The following is a 20,891-nucleotide window of genomic DNA, read 5'->3' as shown; positions in this document are numbered from 1 at the left end:
CTGAATATATTGTTTTTCTTATGTCGTATTCACTTGCACGGTTCTCCGTACAGTCACGTGATTCTTGCATTAATACATTAATAGATCTGTGGGCCGTTGGGTTCACGCGTTAAACCATTCTGCGTGCGCGTCGGGGATGTAGTGGGCGGTGAAGCGCATTAAAGATATTAAATGCCGATGCTGATTATGATTACGGTGACCACATTTGGACAACACTCCAGATTTGGGAAAGCAATGTTGTTGGGGTTGTTTTTGCACTCTAAAAGATTAAGGATTAGGCCTTTTTATCGGTTCACCTAAAGCAACCGGCCGGTTGGCTCAACGGTAAAGCGAGCGGCTCTCAATGAGAAGGTTGCGAGTTCACATCCTGGCTGAGGATAGGGGAGGGAGAGGAGAGGAAAGAGGGGAGGGGTAGGGAGATTAACTCTGCCCATCATCCCTCCGAGGTCATGAAAACGATATGGACTTAAGCCAAGAGTGGTGGTAGCGCAGGGGAAGTTGACTCCAGCAACTAGGGACGCGGAATCCCCACCGTTGGCTCGGTGCTGGAGACAGGCAATGAGCACTGCCTGAATGCTCGTTGGAGCAGGAAATCACTTTTGACGTTTAACTTCTTTTTCCTTAAATAAACTAAAACAATGAACTACTTTTTTTTTGCAGGTAAGGCCCACTGAGCAATGCTCTTTATCGGAAGCGAACCGGCCACGAAAGAAAGCTCAACGAAGTGTGGAAATTTGTAGCAGCCAAATACTCTGAACGCGCACGATGTTCATTCTAAGCACGGAGGGAAAAACCGGAGGACCCGAAGAAAAAGAAATCCACGCGACCACGGGGAGAGAGAGAGAGACACGCAAACTCCAAATTCACAGGCACTGTCAGGGTCGGAGTCGAATCCACGACCTCCTGCATACCAGGCGAGGTAGTTAACATCTCACCACTTGAAGCCCAATGCACCCACGGGGAAATTTTTTTTGCGTTAGCACCACGATGCCTACATTGCTGCTTCCAGTGACAAGTTTCCCTCCCGTGGCCTCCCGCGACCTCCAGGGGCCTCGGCTAACAGGGTCCAGCCTGGGTGTCCCGACCTCTCCCAATCACGTGCGGCGGTGGGGAAACGGTCGCCCCTCCCCCCACCCTCGCGGTAAACTCTCCCAAGATCCTCCCTAGCGGTGGCCCTCCGGTCAACGGTGGCGCGAGTGAGCAACTGCGCCTTTACCCGCCCCTCGTCCCCGGCGGAGTTGCGGCCGGCCACGGTCAACTTGGCCTGCCGCGGCCGGCTACGTCGCAGCGTCCGCCAGACTCACCATCTCGTCGAACTTGTCCGCCCCTTGCTGCCCCTGCTCCGTCTCCATCTCCTCGAGGTGCCTCATGGCCTCCGCCTCCTCCTCCTGCTTCTGGTAGAGGCGGCGGCGGCAGCACCACTCGAGGCGCGCCTCGTCCACGCCCCAGTAGGCGAGCTCCTCGCGGAAGGCGAGGGCGCAAGTGCCCCGCGACACGCGCAGCTTGCCGGCGCGCAGGCACGCTGCGATGGCGCCGAACGCGGCCGGGTGGCGGTCGAAGAAGAACTCGTTGCAGGCGACGTCGTAGTCGTCGCAGAGCGCCATCAGGTCGTCGTGGCTGCTGCAGGAGCGCAGACGCCCCAGGCGCTCCGAGGGGCAGCCCTCGTCCAGCGTCGTCCACGGCATGGAGAACCGCAGGCCGCCCACGTTGATGATCACCTTCGGTGGCGGGGAAAGGCCGTAGCCGTAGAGGGTTATCGTTCGGTCGTCGTCGTTTGTTTGTTTGTTGGTGTTAGTTAGGCAGGAGAGGCTCGAGGCCGCTTTGTGTTTTTTAGTTTGTTTTCCTTCTCCTCCACGTACCTCCAATTAGGACGGTTGGCTATGTACGGTGCGAAAGAAGTTCAACATACATGCGTTCAAGCTCGCAGCGGTGGCTTTTGGCTAGCCCCCGAACAAAGGCGGTGGTCACCGCATCGAACGGCGCTTTCAGATGCGCTTCTGCGGCTGTCTGGAGCGCTCTTCCGGTATGAGGAAGCCACTGGAGCCATGCACGTTTAAATCGTCTATATTGACAAACTCATTTCTTTAGAACTGCTTTTTTGTGTTTCGTTTGTTTCCCTTCTCCCGCACCTCTTATTGGCACAGTTGGCTACGTACGGCGCGAAAGAAGTTCAGCATGCATCCAGTACATACGTACTCAATGAGATGGCTGTACATTCCCCATTGAACTTGGTGCATTTGTTGTTGTCGAGCCGAGTCGGGAATTGGTCCTGGCCTGATCGCAGTGAGATTTGCTGTTGTTATTATTGTTGCGGTTGTGAACCCAGAAAAGCCTCACTGGATCTCAAGATTATTTGGGATTAGAATCCTGCCAAGTTGCTTTTTTTTGCAGTCGGGGGTAATGTTGCTGCTAATCCCGAATGAGTCTTTTGCAGGTAATTTGTCGGCACGGGGATGTGTTTCGCCCACACGAGCTACGTTGTTGTTGTTTTATCTGTGGGATATTCATATTGCTTTTCGACGTCATTGAAGTTGCAATGCTTAGCTCTGGGAGGAAAACGGAGAACTCGGAGAAAACCTATGCATAACAGGGGGAGAACATGAAACACTCCACACAGTTTAAGGCTTTCGCGACCAATATTATCCACGAGAGATGTTTTTCTTGGGTTCGAACGCATAAATATAAACTCCGCAGGGTAATGCGCCCTTGCGGGCAATCCAATCTAGGAGCTTCTTGCTAAACTTTGTTTTATTTCACCATGTAAGGCCAATTGAGCTCGATATTTTTTTTTTACAGAAGCTACTTGGATTAACCTCTGCCTCCACGCTGCCCATCAATACATTTGTTGAGCGCTGGTAGTGCTGGGATAATACCAATTAAATATAAACGACACTTCTCAGCTGCACCAAAATGCCTGTTGGACTTCCCCCGCACTTCCAAATGTCACGGTTGGCTTACGCACGGTATGCGAAAGAAGTTCAACGTAGAACACACATACAACATACGTACATGCAACACACATTCAAAATACATACAACGTAGATACATTCACACATACATACAACATACATACAGCATACATAGAACATAATAAAACGTGCATTCATACAACATACATAGAACATAATAAAACATACATTCATACAACATACATACAACATACAGTCATACAACATACATACAACATACAGTCATACAACACGCATACATCTTCAACATTCGAGGGGCAGCCCCTAGTGGTATCCAGTGATGGATCCAAGGGGGGAGGTGGATGAGAGAAATTGCGCCCCCCCCCTCAACACCAGCGCCCTTTACCCCCTCCGAGACCTGCCAAATGTTTATCAGAGAGGAAAAAAAATCAAACGTCGGACGTTTTTATTTACCTCCTCATGCAGGAAGTAAATAAAGCCTGTTCGCTTCTGATAAGGAGCATAGCGGTGACTTCGGGACGTTTCTGTGGGAAGATCGGCCCACGATTGGGGGCACGGTGTCCATCAAGTATTCAGTTGGTGCCAAGCGAAGGGGTAAAGGCGCAGCCCTGCAATTGCTAGCTCGCGCCACTGCTGGCAGAAGGGCCTCCACTAGAGGCAGCTCTCGAGGGTGTGTGACCTACTATTCTGTGCAGGCCAGATGTCTTACTAAACTATTTTTTTTATTTTACCAGGTAAGGCCCACTGAGCCATGTCGCTCTTTTTCAGAAGCGACCTGGCTATCACAAATGGAAGCTCAACGACGAAGTGGCTTATCGTCACGTGGAGGGAAGAACCGGAGAAAAGCCACGTGACCACGGGGAAAACACGCAAACTCAAAATATACGGTGGGAATCGAACCCACGACCTCCTGTATACCAGGCACTGGAGATAACATCTCACCACCGTGGCACCACCTTTGACACCGTGGCGTCTCGGGAGCCGTGAGAGTACCCACTCTTTACCCCGTCACGTGCCAACCCGCCAGTTGACCGTGGTGCAACCCAGCTCTACACGCTGCTGCGGAGACAGAGGTGGGCTGCTGGGGAGCGATCTAAGAAACTTGCTTCTGATGTTTTCAAACAGCCGCGCCAGGAGGTGGAATCGAACCGTCGCGCTCCGGGTCGCACGCCCGGTGTGCGAACCGTTACACCACCACTCGGGCAGCTACCTTTTCCAAATAAAAACCAAGCTCATCAGCCCTCTCTGTCAATCCACTGCTGGTTTAAGCCCCCCCCCTCCCCATCTCAAGCCATCGTGGCTGCTCTGACAATACTTCACCATGCTGGTCCGCGTGGGTTGGTGACGCTTGCGGAAAGAAAACAAACAAATAAATATCGGAGGACCCGCTCACCTGCCGGGGTGGTCCGGGCTGCTGGCGCAAGGGAGCCTCTCCGGTCCGCAGCTGGCGGCCCATGCGGTAGTGCAGCCCCTTGGCAGGTGGCTCCTCCACCGGCCCCAGCTGGCGGATGATCGCTGGCACGGCCGTGAAGCTGCCCACATCGCTCAGGTCCGGCTCATTGCTGTTCGTCAGGATCGGCATCTTGCCTCGCCGACGGCCGGGTGGCCGGCGAGTCGGTCAACCGGCTGGACTTAAAAAAAAACAAATTCTACGTTGCCGCGAGGCTTTGAGTCATTGAACCGTTCGGAGAAAGAAAAAAAACCCACCTACTCTCCGTTGGGAGTATGATCGTGAAAGTTTGTTCCGTTGTTTGTCACCCCAATGCAATGGTGCCTTGCCTCGTGTGGTGACTTGGTCCTGCCATCGGAATATGGAATTACGTTCACTTTTTTAATTGCTGATGATTTTATTTTATAATGCACCCAAAAATATTGCCACCGATCACCAGACAGTCAAAAAAGGTAACAGTGGTGAAACTCGTTGGGTTGATAGGCCCCTATGCTCGCGACGCGTCCGACGACTCACCAAGCCGACGGCCGGCATGGACGGCCGCGACGCGCGAGGTCACCGCGCCACTTGTTGACCAAACTGGTGTGGGGGGGAGGAGGTCGGTCGGTGCGCCCCTTCATTGTCGTTGAGAAGCGCATGGGGGTGGGGGTGGAGCGGTCCAACGACGTCCCACGAGATCAACGCGAACAGCGATCGACCGGTGGCCCGCCCCAAAAGCGACCGTCTAGCGAGCAAGTTTTACAAGGGACGTTACAGGGGAACTGCCACACGTCGGATCGATCCGGCCGCAGCGATACAACGCAAATAACTCGTTATCGGCGGAGCGGGATCGAAGGCGCCTGCATGTAGCGTACCGTCCGTCGGACGATCTTGCCAGGGTCATGCATCTTTTTCGCACACGCGAACGCACGCAACACGCGTGCGTGTTCGAAGGCACGCGCGCACGCACGCATGCGCGCTCCTCAACGCACGAACGACCGCAATCTGCCTCTGTTCCCCGTGACCGCCGACAAGTCGAAGCCGTTCACCCTGACGCTAAGTCGCTGGAATGCGGCGGGGGGCATCTTCCAGACGGGACGCGGCGTCGACGTCCGCCGCGTACCGACTTGGGCCGCCGACCGTCACTCCCCCGTCTCCTCGCGGCAGCGGAGAGCGCGGCACGCCATAGCGCCTCCGACGGGAGGCGCTCTATCAGTCCGTGCGTGTGTCCATCTGTGCGTCCGTGCGTGCGTCCGTCGGCCGCGGGCGGCTCGTCTTGAGCCTTCCGTCGACTTCCGGACGGACGAGCGAGCTAATATCCTCGGGGAGGCATCACCCCCCTTCCAGGCCTGGGCAATCGTACGATTGGATCGGGAGAGGGGGGCAGAGGAATTGGAATGGAGACGGCAACAGCAACAACAAATCCCATTAGCACGGTTGGCTGCGTACGGTGCGAAAGAAGTTCAACATACATGCAAGGCAGCGTTTTGTGTTTAGTTTGTTGTCCTTCCCCCGCGCCTCTGATGAGCACGGTTGACTACGTACGGTGCGAAAGAAGTCCAACACACACGCACACATACAAAACGAGCCACGTTGCCACCATGGTATGCGCCAGATGCCAAAAGACCCGCAAGAGAAGGGCCGAGTGGACATGGGGAGAACGTTGATATTAAATATTTAAAACCTGTGAGCTACAAGTTCAATCTGTGACTGCAGGAATTATTTGGGTCTTTCGGTAAAGTCACGTAGATAGGCTAAAAAAATAACAACAAAAAACTACGACGGTTCGATCACAACATAAGCAATCGTCATCTGGAAAGGGGGTAAGTTTCTAAAGGCAAACTGTTTATAAAGGTTTAAAATGGGCGTAGCCCAAATGTCAGCAGCATGGGCGGGGCAGCTAACGTTAAAGTGAGTGATGGTGGTGCGTTTCCACCAATTAAAGGACTGCCAGGTAAAAATTATCATGTTAATGTAAGAAGATCGGTGAGCGGCCTCCACGGCGAGCGTGCTGATGTGGCTATGTTAATGTGAGAGATTAGCATGTTAATGTAAGAGATTAGCATGTTAATGTGAGAGATTAGTATGCTAATGTAAGATCGCAGAACCGCCACCACGAGGTCGGCACACGAAGGTGACTGTGTTGGTGTGAGAAGTTTAACCTGTTAATGTATAATCGGAGAGCCTAAAATAGCAACTAACATCAGAAGGTGGCAGGATGAGACCATCACAGCCAGTTATGACTTAAACTGGTTGATAACGTCCTTCCAATGATTGTTAAGTCTTTTCGGTTGAAATTGTGTTTGTTTCTGTATATATGGATGGCTTCATAAACGAATCTTCGTTGATAGCCATTGGAATCAATTTCGTGTGAGCCCACCACATTAAAACAATGATCAGCCACGGCCGAGGAATTTGTTCTACATTGTTTAAATCTGCCTTATGTTCACGAACACAGTCCAAGACATGTCACTTAGTTTCCCCAATGTAATTACTGCCGCACACACAGCTTAGTTTGTAGACGCCGGGGTATTGCATGTCAGGGATCACATTTTTCACAGATGGGATCAGATCACGAATTTTACGTACTGTTTGAAACCGAACCTGGATCTTGTGTTTGCTCATGATTTTGTAAATATTTTTGGTGAGCCCTGCTATGTATGGCAAGGTGATGGTTTTGATTGGGTCCTCAGATGGTTCTTTCCCAGAGAATTGATTGAAAAGAGACCAGATGGCTCAATGGGATACAGTCTACAGAAAAGCCACCCCTAACTAAAACCTGACTACCACCACCATCCATCCGAGAAGAATTCCCTCATCAAAACTCTACAACATAGAGCTCGATGTAATTCCGACCATCATCACCTAGCCAGTGAACTGGAACACGTACACCAAGCTCTCAAAATGAATTGCTATTCAGACTACACAATCCGTAAAGATATCACCCCACGACGACTATGGACCACACTGAACCACGCTCGAACACAACACGTCAGATGCGCGTTCACATTCCATAAATGGAAGATCAAAGAATCGCCCAACTGCGACTGTGGAGAAGTCCAAACCATCAAGCACATCACTGATGAATGCTCCATCCATGCACATCCTGGCGAAATCCACACTGCGTCAACCACATCATTAGACTGGATGAGGAACCTTTGCATTTATTTATGACGATCATTACATGACGACCGCTTGTGTTGCGATCGAAACGTCGTAGTTTTTTGTTGTTTTTTTTGAACCTATCGACGTGACTTTACTGAAAGACCCAAAGAATATGGCCACAAGTTTATACTGGTAGGAACCTCCTGGTTACACCAGCCCACAGGAGAGTATTGTGTCCGTCCGTCCGTCGTGCAGGGAGGGGCTGGGTGGGGAGGGAGGGGCTGGGTGGGGAGGGTGGGGAGGGGCTGGGTGGTGAGGGTGGGGAGGGGCTGGGTGGAGAGGGGCTGGGTGGGGACGGTGGGGCTGGGTGGGGGGTGGGAGGGGTGGGGCTGGGTGGGGAAGGGAGGGGCTGGTCACCCCGTGGTGCCCTTATAAAACTCAACGTTTAACCTTCTCACGCCGGCTTGTGCCCGCCCTCACAGTCGGCCATATTTGCGGAATACACCACGCCGCCGTTAACGCTGGCCATTGACAGAGCAACCCAACGTTCCTACCAGCTCCCTCCGCAGGAATGTGTTTTAAGAGCTACTGGTGGCAGCGCGCGGCTGAGCCCCGGCGCTTTGAAGGCGACGGTTGGGGGTTGGTGAACGCCGCTGTAGCCATTAGGCTGCGAGGTGATCGGCAGGGGGGTACAACAAGTGGGTTCCGGGGGGGAGGGGGGGTACAGCAAGTTGGTTCCGGAACAGCTGTGTGGGTTCTCTCTCCCGCGCAAAGTACTCGTTCAGTTTAAAGTCGTGCAATTAATTAATTTTAGTATCTATGGGGAACTTTCTGACAGTATAAAACATAAGAATAGGTTTTACACTTTCTGGCAATTAAACAGGTGTTAATGGTGCCTATTTGTTGTTTGAACATCTTAGCACCTGTTTTATTTCCAGAAAGGGTAAAACCTATTCTTAATTAATTTGAATATTTCGATCAATGTATTTATTATAGTGTTGTGATTACTTTTACATTCTTATCAAATATTTATTACAATTGTTCGGCGAATCTGGGTCATTATTAAATTGTGTCTGGAGTCTACTTCATTAGCTCGTTTCAGTTCGATCGACACTACGTGCCACCAATACGTCCAGGGGCTAAGTGCCACCAATATGTTCAGGAGCTAACTCCCACCAATATGTTCAGGAGCAAAGTGCCAATGTCGAGGTCTGGTAGCCAAGAGAGGCTTCCGGAGAGGGCGTTTGTGTCGTGTTGCTATTCCTCCTCCATTGCAGGTGCCCAGCTATATTTAAGTCTGCTTTGAAAACACATCTCTTTGAAGTGGCCTTCCCTCTTCAGTTTGGTCGGTTGCCCCTGGTTCTGTTTTTGTTTCCTGCTTTTCATGCATTGCGCATTTTTGATCCGAGGATGGAATTCGGATTACAAATTTCAATTATTATTATTTTTGCAGCGGTTTACAAAGTGGCCCTACATCGCAAGGGGATTATTTCGGGGTTACCTTTTTTCTACTTACCAGGTAAGGCCCACTGAGCTATATAGCTTTTCATCAGAAGCAATCTGGCCTCAAATGAAAGCTCAACTAAGTGGCTTAATACGTGGTAATGTATAGCAGCCAAATACTCTAAACGCATGTTTCTAAATGTGCAGGGAAAACCCACAGGACCCGGAGAAAAATCCACACGACCACGGGGAGAGGGACACGGAAAGTCCAAGTATAAAATAGGCATCATGGTCGGGATGTAACCCACGACCTCCTGCACACCAGGCGAGGTAGTTAACATCTCACCAGCGAGGCACTCTGCAGGAACCAAGCTAACACGCTTAATGCATGGCGGTCACCCATCCAAGCATCATCCAGGCTCATCGGTGCTTAGCTTGCTAGATCTGATGATATGGGGTGCACCGCATCTCCCATTAGCACGGTTGACTACGTACGGTGCTAAAGAAGTTCAACATACGAGCATACATCTCGTATGTTGAACTGGTCACGGGCAGTTTTACAATTTGTGGCCGAAGTAAGATTCGGCTCTGCAGCCAGCGGCTCACGCGGCTCGCTCTCACTCCTCGCTGACCTTCGCGTACAAGGCGAGCATGCCATGTACTGAAATTAACATATTCCAAAAGCACAAGAAAACATTAATTAGCGCCATTTGCAATGCAGTAAGTCAAGCAAGAGGCAAATTAGAATGCTGTAAGGTCTTGGGCCAGCTTGCAGACACGCTAGCATTGTTTACCCGGTTATTGAGGCAATTTGCTGCGATCTTGGTCTGCATCGGCTAACTGCATAGCACGCAGATCTTGAGTGTTGGTGTAATTTTCAACACAAGATAAGTTTTAATGAAGCTGTTAGGCTGCAGCATAACTACAGCAGGTGCATGTTGGCCGTACCCTCTGGATTATGACGCACCTATTTTTATTTTTAACTGCACGGTATTTTAAATAAAAAGTTTGTGGGTGCAACCTTTTTTTTTATTTACATTTATTTTTATTGAGGAAATGTGTGTTGCTTTGTGTGAGCCAGTTAATTCTAGATTTTAAACTTTCGTGACTGCAAGGATTCATGCTCTTAGGTTTTTTCGGTAAAGTCACGTAAGATTTTAGCTGTGACGGTCCCACCTGATGACGGAGACTTGTGTTGCCTCCGAAACGTCGTGATTTATTATTGTATTTCTATCATTACTTCTATTAATTTTTATTTTATTTTTTACCTACGTGACTTTACCGAAAAAACCTTTGAGTGTGAGCCAGTTAGTTCAGCCTCTTCGTCCCCCGTGGGACATGAGGGCACAATGAGTCATCTGCGCTTCTTCCCACCCTTAGCAACTTGTTGAGCCTCGACCCAAGAGAGGTTGATCGCTGCTGCCAGCTCGGCCTTCGCGATCTTGCACCACGTGGTCTCGGGCCTCCCAGGTTTCCTGTTGCCCGGCGGTGTCCATCTTAGGGACATTGTATTTCATGTACGGTCCTGACAGCTCAACAAAGTGGCCCATCATTTGGACATTTCTAGCAACCAACTATTTCGATTTAAAGATTTCGTGACTGCAGGGATTCATATTCTTGGTTCTTTCGGTAAAGTCACGTAGAAGGGAAATAATACAATCTTACACATAAAACATAATAAAAATTCTCACGACGTTTCGGCCACAACGCATTAGGACACTGTCTTTCCAACAGCTCTGTTCTTCACCTGAGGACGGCTGCTTGCGTTGTGGCCGAAACGTCGTGAGCATTTTTATCGTGTTTTATTTGTATTATTTTATTATTTCCCTTCTACGTGACTTTACCGAAAGAACCAAGAATAGCGAACCAAATACTGTAAATAATCTCAATGCACGTTTCTAAATTTGGAGGGAAATCCCGGAGGATGATTGACGCTGCAGCACGAGTCTGGGCTGCGTCTTCACCAGAGGTTCATTTATCACTCGGTATTTCCCAGACCGCCGCTACTCGTCTGGCTTGGAGTTAGGATGCATTAGCGTAAGTCACTACCACTAGGGTACAAGCTATGCCTTATTCGTAAACACATTCCTGCGGAGGGAGCTGGTAGGAACGTTGGGTTGCTCGGTCAATGGCCAGGGTCAACGGCGGCGTGGTGTATTCCGCAAATATGCCCAACTGTGAGGGCGGGCACAAGCCGGCGTGAGTAGGTTAAACGTTGAGTTTTATAAGGGCACTACGGGGTGACCAGCCCCTCCCCACCCAGCCCCACCACTCCCACCCCTCACCCAGCCCCACCCTCCCCACCCAGCCCCTCCCCAACCTCCTCACCCAGCCCCTCCCCACCCAGCCCCTCCCCACCCAGCCCTACCCCGCCCAACCCTCACACAGCCCCACCCTCCCCACCCAGCCCCTCCCCAACCTCCCCACCCAGCCCCTCCCCACCCAGCCCCTCCCCACCCTCCCCTCCCCACCCAGCACCACCCTCCCCACCCAGCCCCTCCCTGCACGGCGGACACAATAATCCCCTGCTGGCTGGTGTAACCAGGAGGTTCCTACCAGTATAATCCTATGCTAGCGTACCCTACATTTCGTAAATCCTGTCATGAACATGTTTATTCCGAAACAAGACAAATATAGACGGGAAAAATAAGGGTAAGGTGGTTATGGCGTGCTCACAATACATTTTCCGGAACACACGCACCGGACCGTTCCGGCTCTCATTCACCGTTCTTAATTTCCCGAGTGCCTTATATTCTAGATTTGAAGCTTTCGTGACTGCAAGGATTCATACTCTTCGTTTTTTCGGTAAAGTCACGTAGGTAAAAAATGAAATTAAAATTAATAAAAAATAAAATAATAATAAAAATCACGACGTTTCGGAGGCAACACAGTCTCCGTCTTCTTGGTTCTTTCGGTAAAGTCACGTAGAAGGGAAGCAATAAAATAATAAAAACAAAACATAATAAAATAGTCCTCAGGACGGCTGCTTGCGTTTTGGCCGAAACTTCGTGAGAATTATTTTATTAGGTTTTGTTTTTATTATGTTATTGCTTCCCTTCTACGTGACTTTACCGAAAGAACCAAGAAGATGAATCCCTGCAGTCACGAAAGCTTTAAATCGAAACAGTCTCCGTCATCAGGTGGGACCGTCACAGCCAGATTTGCTGTATCAAGTGAGGCAGGGATGCCGTATATTGTCGGAGGGAAACAAAAGTGTGTGCTACTGTCCGTCTGAGGACACTCCTCACTGCTTTCACAAAGTACCTTCAAAGCCCCTACAAAGCACCTACAAAGCCCCTACAAAGCCGAGTGCGATGAAAACTCGGCACACTTCACAGCTTAAAACCAGCGACCAGAACCTTTACAGTGTTTGGCCAAGGAAACGCTCTTACACAAGTTTTAGTTTTTTTTAAACCGGCAGCGCCATTGCTACTCCTGTGCCATGGAGCGGCGCAGTGCGGTTGAGCTTGCCGTCCGCGCGCATGCGCATTACGTGCGCCCACACCGCCAAATTCAATGTGCCGCCAGCTCGCTCGATCGCCTGGGCCATCCCGGCTTGTTTTTGTTTCACGTCGAAATGCGCGGTGAGTCAAACGATGAATAAAAACCGCGTTGCGAACTCACGCGCGCGAGTTTTAATGACGCAACGCTCGCCAGCGCGATGTGTTTATCCTGGAAAGTCTTTAATTAGCGGTGTGGGAAGACAAAGGCTGGCTTCTCTGGGCTAAACGCATTTGTTTATTCGCAGTTTTGTTGTTATTCTTTGTTATTTCGGTAAAGTCACGTAGAAGGGAAATAATAATATAAATATAAAACAATAAAAATTCTCACGACGTTTCGACTGCAACACAAGCAATCGTCATCAGGTGTGGATTTCACACCTGATGACGATTTCTTGTGTTGCAGTCGAAACGTCGTGAGAATTTGTATTGTGTTATATTTATATTATTTTATTATTTCCCTTCTACGTGACTTTACCGAAAGAACCAAGAATATGAATCCCTGCAGTCACGAAAGCTTTAAATCACAGTTTTGTTTTTATTATCTGCTTTGTATCTCCAAGTTGTCTTACAAACCTGTCAAACCCTGATCAGCGCCCTACATTCTTAAATACCAATTTAGACCGTATGGGTCACCCCGTGCCCTCTTATAAATCTCGACGTGCATCTTACAAAGTCCCATCACAAGGGAAGAACACAAACAAATAAACTAAAAAATGTTGGCCGTATTGAAACGGATGTACGCCGTGTGGACCTGAAAACTCAGTTTCCCTGTAAACGAAAACGGGTAAATAGTATGGTTTAACAGCTATGCTACTATACACTACACTATACACTACACTTAACACTACACTACTATAGACTGCACTACTACATACCTGTTAACCCCTTAGCAGTGCCCTACATTCTTAGAGATCAATTCAGACCGTATTGGTCACCCCGTGCCCCCTTATAAATCTCGACGTTCACCCTACAACGTCCCGTCACAAGGGAGAAACACAAACAAATAGACAACCAAAAACGTTCACGCAATTCCCCTGTACAAGAATACGGGTAAACTGTATGGGTTGGTATGTGTGGTCTTATTGCATTCACACTCTCAAATCGACTTGGAGAGCGTTGAAAACCAAAATCTCTCCCAATGCTCAAATGAGCATAACGCAGGCGCAGATCTCATAACTAGTGGTTGGAAATTCCACATTGCCACGGCGGGACCAAGTCACATTATTAGTTAACACGAAGCCTTTCGCGTCCAATGTTATCCATAATGAAGGTTTTTTGGGGGGGGGGGTTAGATTTCACAAATATAAATGTGTCGTTAAACCCTCTACCACCTGTCAGAGCGACTTAGCAAAAGTTTGTCACGGAAACAAAACGTACTAATTAGTTACTACAAACGGTGTGTTGGAGAGTAAACCCACAAAATATACGACTAAGGGTACGACGTTTCGCCGGTGATGGCAGCAAACAAGCGTCATCAGGCGATTGGCCATACATTGTGAAGAACGTCCATCATTCCGTGACAGCCGCGTGTCAGCCTCCTACATTGCCGGGGGCAAGTTTCGCCTGCCCCGGACGCTCGCTGCTTGTGTATGAAGGCCGTCACGTTGATCGTCAACGGAGACGTTATCGCGGTGTCAAATATCGGGTGCCAATAACCCGTTTTTTTGTGCGCATGCTGCACCTGGGCAAACATTTCACGCAATTCGCCGGCTCTGTCAAAACAGCTGAGGTGTGCACGTGCACGCATCGACTGAGAGATGAAGTGTTATCACCACCCGCCCCCACGTCCCCCGTATAGAGACTTAACAGACTGTTGGGGGTCAAGTGCTGTCCGCGAGCACCAGTTAAATATACCCTGACGATGTCTGTGTATTTGGAGTTTGCGGTGTGTGTGTCTTTCTGTCTCTCTCCCCGTGGTCGCGTGGATGTTTTCTTCGGGTCGTCCGGTTTTTGTTTTTCCCTCCACGCCAAGAATCAACATCACCACGCGCTCAGAGTATTTGACTGCGATAAATTCCCACGTGACGACGAGCCACTTCGTGTGGCTATCATTTGTGGCCAGGTCGCTTCGGGAAAAGAGCGATATAGCTCAGTGGGCATTACCTGGTTAAAATAAAAAAAATATATAAATACTGTTTGTTTGTTTATTTAAATAAGGAACGAACGAAGAACTGGGTAGTGTGACCAACACCACGCCCGGCCGCCTTTGTCTCCCCAATGCGTATGTTTACACGCCACACCAGGTACTAATTTAAAACTGAGCTCACATTAGGGAGGGCCCAAGAGATGGTTCAAATATTCGTCACTGATATTGGCCGTGATCGGAATTCGAACTCGGTTTGTTTTGTATGCATGTGGAACTTCTTTCGCACCAGAGCCAACTGTGCTCTGCGGAGGTGCGGCGGAAGGACAGCAAATGAAACACAAAAGTATTTCTAAATACATGAGTTTCCAATTTATATTTAAACGTGCACACGTCCATTTACGTCCTAATATCGGAAGGAAGAGCGTTCCAGACGGCCGCAGAAGCGCCGTCTTTGCTCGATGGCTCGCAGCCAAAAGACGCCGCTGAGAGGACGAGCGAAGTTTGCGTGATGGTGGTTTATGCTCCTTGAGATCAGCAAGGTATTGTGGTTCATCTGTGTCAAGCGCTTTTTGTGTAATGAGCGCGTCCTTATACGGTGTTCGTTCGGCAACCGCAAGCCAATGGCAGCTCGGCGAACACTGGACGGACAAGGTCGGATCTTGTCGTATAATAGAGGGTGTTTCAAAAAAATGTGAACACTTCCAAAAAATTTGCAACGATACCACAAGAAATGTGCCTTCGGGCTCTGGAAACCACCTGTAGAAGATTCCAGGCAATGTGGTGACAATGGTGGCTAACAAGTGGAGACTCTTTGACTTTTTGAAGCTATTAACATAAATTTGTCATCATGTTACAGCGTATTATCCGTTCTTTTTCCGTTAAAAACGATAGACCCATATAAGTGTTTAAAACATTTTGAAGCACCCTGTTGTATATTGGCCGTGAGCGAGATTTGAACTGCAGTCGCTAACCACTGCGCCACCGCTCCCCCGCACATGCGCGCACGCATGTACGCATACATCATCACCAGCAGCAGCACCTAATTATCACCAAGCCTTCACGTGCTCTCAATACCAACGAGCAATCAGAATTAGCGACCGCGGATCGTGTTGCTTCTCACACTGTGGAATCTTCCGAGGTAGTAATTGCGGGCCACTCATTATGATTCTGATATACATTTTTTTGCAAACAATGCCACTGATTGCTAATGCAATTATTAAATCATGTCCCGATAGTTCTGTAATAACATCACGCTCCATGTTATTACACTTCGCAACAACTTTCAAAAAAAATTCCAATAATTATAATTTTTGCATAAAACTCAACGGTGGTGAGATGTTAACCACCACGCCTGGTATACAGGAGGTCGTGAGTTCGATCCCGACCCTGAAGTCTGTATATTTGGAGTTCGCGGTGTGTCTCTCTCCCCGTGGTAGCGTGGATTTTTCTCTGGCTCCTCCGTTTTTTTCCCTCCACATTTAGAAAGGTGCGTTTAGAGCAGGGGTAGAGAACGTCCAGCCCGCGGGCCGTATAAGGCCCGCGAAATCATTTGGTCTGGCCCTGCCAAGGCAACCACAGGCGGGACTCGATATTCAATACATTTAGGAGCAAACCTGGAAAAGCAGTTGCGAGTAGCAACATCATCAATACCAGCTAACGTCACACGCCTCACCAAAGAGAAGCAGTTCCAGCCATCACATTATTGGTGAGTTAATTAAATGTTTGACCAAATATAACAGTTGCTAATTTTAAGCTGATAATTTTGTATGGCCCGCGAATGATGTTATAAATATCCAAATGGCCCTTGGCATAAAAAAGGTTCCCCACCCCTGGTTTAGAGCATTGGTTCTTAACCTGGGGGTGCGAGATGCCCTTTCTGAGAACCAAAGGGGCGCCGGTAACAGTCAGGGTTAAGCGCCACTGGTAAAGTCACGTAGAAGGAAAATAATAAAATAATAAAAATAAAACATAATAAAATATAATTCTCATGACGTTTCGGCCACAACGCCAGCAGCCGTTCTCAGGTGAAGAACAGGTCTGTCGGAAAGACAGCGTCTGAATGAGCACCACCATGCTTGGCAGCGTATATTTAAGCTGGGTTGGAGGGGGAAGGGCGCCTTGACAAAGGAAGAACCAAGAAGATGAATCCCTGCAGTCACGAAAGCGCCACTGGTTTAGAGTATTTGGCTGCTATAAATCTCCACGGAATGAGCCACTTCGTTGAGATATCATTTGTGGCCAGGTCGTCGTTGAGCAATAATTTGTGGCCACGTCGCTTCTGAAAAAAATCGATTTTCAGCTCCGTGGGGCCTCACCTGGTCAAAATAAAATACGTAGTTTAGTTAAAAAATAAAAATAATACCCAGCACAAAAAAATTCCAACAGGTGGTGTATTCGCACGGATGAACACGGCACCAACATATCAATCATCCAAGTCACATTGATCTGTATATTACTTCCGGTGAAGTGTCCCTCCCCAATATGCCACGTGCAGTCAATTCCCCACGTGCCGCATTGTTGAAGGACGGACAGATGCGTATGAAGCTTTCGTGACTGCAGGAATTCATACTCTTTGGTTCTTTCGGTAAAGTCACGTAGGTAGAAAAATAATAGAAAAATACTGCTACTTCAGCAGTTTGTTCTTTCCGTGGTTGTCCCACCTGATGACGATTGCTTGTGTTGCGATCGAAACGTCATGATCTTTTATTTTTCTACCTACGTGACTTTACCGAAAGAACCAAAGAGTATACAAAGATAAATATTCCCCGTATAACTTTGTAACAGACGGACAAAGTGCTGTTAGCGAGCACATTTGAAAGCCGGCACGGCACACGAAGGGGTGGGTGGCCAACACCACGCCCGGCCGCCTTTGTCTCCCCAGTGGCGACGTTCACACACCGCACCAAGTACTAATTTGAGGCTGCGTCGACCTAGAGGAGGCCCAGACCCGATTCAGATAATCGTCACCGGTGCTGATCGTGAGCGCGAATCGAACTCGGCTCGCCGGGTTCTTCTGTATATTTGCCCGCGTGCATGGTGTACAGCACCTTGTGTTTATCCACTGCTGGATGATGACCGCCCTCAAACGCCGCGGGAGTAGAGAAGGGTTCTTTGACCATACTTCACCACGCCGGTCAACGTTGATTGACGACGGTGAGCGTCACTCACGTGGCCGCACTGCCCTCTGCTGCCCACTAAATATATGTACGTTGCATCCTATAGCACCCGTGGGGTTTGTTAGCGTTGCATTGTGGTCGCTAATCCCATAACTATTTAGGGCTCAAAATCCTGCTCGGATTTCCGAAATCGGAGATGATCGTGCGCATTCCGGCTCGCGCATCTGCAGAGCGATTACATCAATTAAATTCCGCTGTCGTTTTCGTAAACAGTTGGTGCCGAGTGAGTGATCGTAGTCTCATCTGTGTGTGTGTGTGGTGTAAACATGGGGAGCCGGTAGTGTAGCGGTTAGCGCGCTGCACAACGAACAGGGCCTTTCCCGAGTTTGATTCCAGCTCACGGCCAACACCGGTGACGATTATCTGAACCGGTCGTGGGCCTCCCCTAGGTCGACACAGCCTCAAATAAGTGCCTGGGTCGGTTGCGTAAACATCGCCACTGGGGAGACAAAGGCGGTCGGGCGTGGTGTTGGCCACCCACCACCCTCGTGAGCCGTGCCGACCTTAATAGGTGCTCGCTAACACCACTTGCCCCACACGTCTGTTAATGATCTGCGGGGGATCTTTGTCATTGTAAAAATGTCAGTGCGCTTCATACCTCGGCACGCTTTTAAGTGTGACGTGCACCCGTAAATGAACACGCCATGAGCGGCGTTCACGTTCGCTTGAACCATTCATCCGTTCACACGCCAGAATTCGGATCGTTCGGCCGCCCACGTTACATTGAGTTTGAACTACCCACGAAAGACGGCACGTTTGGGCAATACGTTTCCGATCAGATTCCAACGTTGGATCAACGTTTACTGGGTGGGTATGCATGCAGCCAAATACACAATACATATTTGCAGGTAGTGTATACATACAGACACAAACACGCATTGCGTACGTACATATATCACACGCATTGACATATGCATGTTGAACTTCTTTCACACCGTACGTAGCCAACCGTTCCAATCGGAAGTACATACAGACGCACAAAATGCATGTACATTAGTACTGAGACAAACACAGTATTGTCCAGCATAAAGAAATCATATATCGTACATTTCTAAGCATAGTACACAGACACATACGATACATATACAGCAGTACTATACAAAGATAAAGATCTCCCGTATAGCTTTAACTGACTGTTGGGACAAGTGGTGCTAGCGAGTAGAACCCATGAAGGCCGGAGCGACACACGAGGGGGTGGGTGGCCACCACCACGCCCGGCCGCCTTTGTCTCCCCAGCGACGATGATTACACACCGCACCAGGTACTCATTTGGGGCTGAGTCTACCTAGGGGAAGCCTACGACCGGTTCAGAAAATCGTCACTGGGGTCTTCCCGCTGTCCACGTCTGAATCTAGAACCATACAGACATCGACAAAGTCCTTATAAGGAAAGCAGGTGAACTAATTATAGTACATAGCATGCACAAATATAGCACATGCATACACACAATACACACGCATAATGCTTTCAGTACATAGCTACACATTACCTATGCGACAGACACAATATAATACGTACAACAAATGAACACACAATACTTATTGTACGTTTGTTGTGTGTATTGTATTGTGCACACACGGTAGATGTGGTACTGACACAATGTATAATACATACACAGTGCGTTAGACATACACCACACACGGTGCACATCTACACACTGCATACACAACAGATACGATACATACCTTTAAGCATACACACCGCGTTTAGCACATACACACGGCGTAACACACACACACACATCCCCCATTTAGCCTTAAGAGACTGTAGGGGCAAGTGCTGTTAGCGAGCACCTATGAAGGCCGGCACGGCACACGAGGGGGTGGGTGGCCAACACCACGCCCGGCCGTCTTTGTCTCCCTAGTGACGGTGTTTACACACCGCACCAGGTACTCATTTGAGGCTGAGTCGACCTAGAGGATGCCCTGGACCGGTTCAGATAATCGTCACTGGGTGTTGGCCGTGAGCGGGAATCGAACCCGGGTCGCCAGGTTCATAGCGCAGCGCGCTAACCGCTACACACACGCAAACACATCCCCCGATTAACCTTCAAGGGCGGCACTGGGGTGTGGGGTGGCCAGCACCACGCCGAACGATGTTTACCGCACACAGCACGTGCCGCGCACATTCTTACCTTCAGCAGCCTTGAACGATTGATACATTCCGAGGCGCAAGCCTCTCCACAAACTCTTCAGCTCAGAAGTCGCGGCAGCAGCAGCAGCAGAGTTCAGTCCAACCAAACTCAACCATTGAAGAATCCGTGCAACTGCGCTCCCCGACAACCCATCCCATCCACCTACCACCACGGCGCCTCTGTCCGCTCTCTCTCTCTTCTGCTCTCTCGCTCTCTGTATCAAAGACTCTCCAGCCCCCCCCCCCGAGTGAGCGAGCCCACACGCACAGCAGCAACAGCGGAAGAAAAGAAGAAGAAAAAAAACCCCAACACGTTCCCCGAATCTCGGCACTTCGCATGCGAGAGGGGAGCGAGGGGAGGAGAGCGATGGAGGAGAGAGAGAGCGCACGAACGCCCGGCGCCTGACCCAGTAAGAAGAGTGGCGAGTGTGCGCTCGTGCTCATGCACTCTTCTTATAACGTTACAAAAACACACACAGATACAAAGATCCCCCGTATAGCCTCAACCGACTGTTGGGGCAAGTGCCGTTAGTGAGCACCTATGAAGGACGGGACGGTTACACGAGGGGGTGGGTGGCCAAACACCACGCCCGACCGCCTTTGTTTCCCCAGTGGCAATGTTTTTACACACCGCACCAGGTACTCATTTGAGGCTGAGTCGACCTAGGCGAGGCCCAGGACCGGTTCAGATAATCATCAATGGTGTTCATCCTGAGCAGGAATCGATCTCGGGTCGCCGGGTTCGTAGCGCAGCGTAGCGCTAACCACTACACCACCGCTCCCCCACTTATAACGTTACACACACACGCGCGCGCGTGCGCCAACCACATCCAAGGGATGCATGATCACTCACACTGGGGTGAACGAGAGACTGACTGGTCACGTTTCCGCGATCGCTCTGAGTGTGTGTGTGGGTGCTAGCTAATCGCACTTAACCCCAGCAGTGTGTCTAGGTTACATGGGGGATCTTTGTCTGTGTACTCTTGAACGTGCTCACACGCGCGCGCGCGGTGTGTGAAACTGAATGCTGACGCTGGGTGGACGAGTAAGTGATCACGTCCAAGCTACCACTGTGTGTGTACATGG

The 20,891-nt window shown here is 49.7% G+C and overlaps 1 protein-coding gene across 1 annotated transcript in view; it reads right to left on the bottom strand.

The window, feature by feature from the left end:
• The window catches only part of LOC144732340 (voltage-gated potassium channel regulatory subunit KCNG2-like), a 42,966-nt gene extending 22,380 nt beyond the window's left edge, over nt 1-20,586 (bottom strand). The window contains exons 1-3 of the mRNA XM_078613818.1: nt 19,807-20,586; nt 4,324-5,708; nt 1,305-1,718 (exon numbers count right to left, since the gene is read on the bottom strand). Of these exons, the coding sequence (XP_078469944.1) occupies nt 1,305-1,718; nt 4,324-4,512 (603 nt within the window). The 5' untranslated portion in view covers nt 4,513-5,708; nt 19,807-20,586. The remainder of the gene's footprint in view (nt 1-1,304; nt 1,719-4,323; nt 5,709-19,806) is intronic.
• Between the last annotated feature and the right edge of the window lie 305 nt (nt 20,587-20,891).

This window comes from Lampetra planeri, chromosome 42 (genome assembly GCF_965212315.1).
Source record: "Lampetra planeri chromosome 42, kcLamPlan1.2.h2, whole genome shotgun sequence".
In the NCBI taxonomy this organism is placed as follows: Eukaryota; Metazoa; Chordata; class Hyperoartia; order Petromyzontiformes; family Petromyzontidae; genus Lampetra; species Lampetra planeri.
Note: the sequence above shows the minus strand (reverse complement) of the source record. Positions and strands in the feature narration are given on the sequence as shown.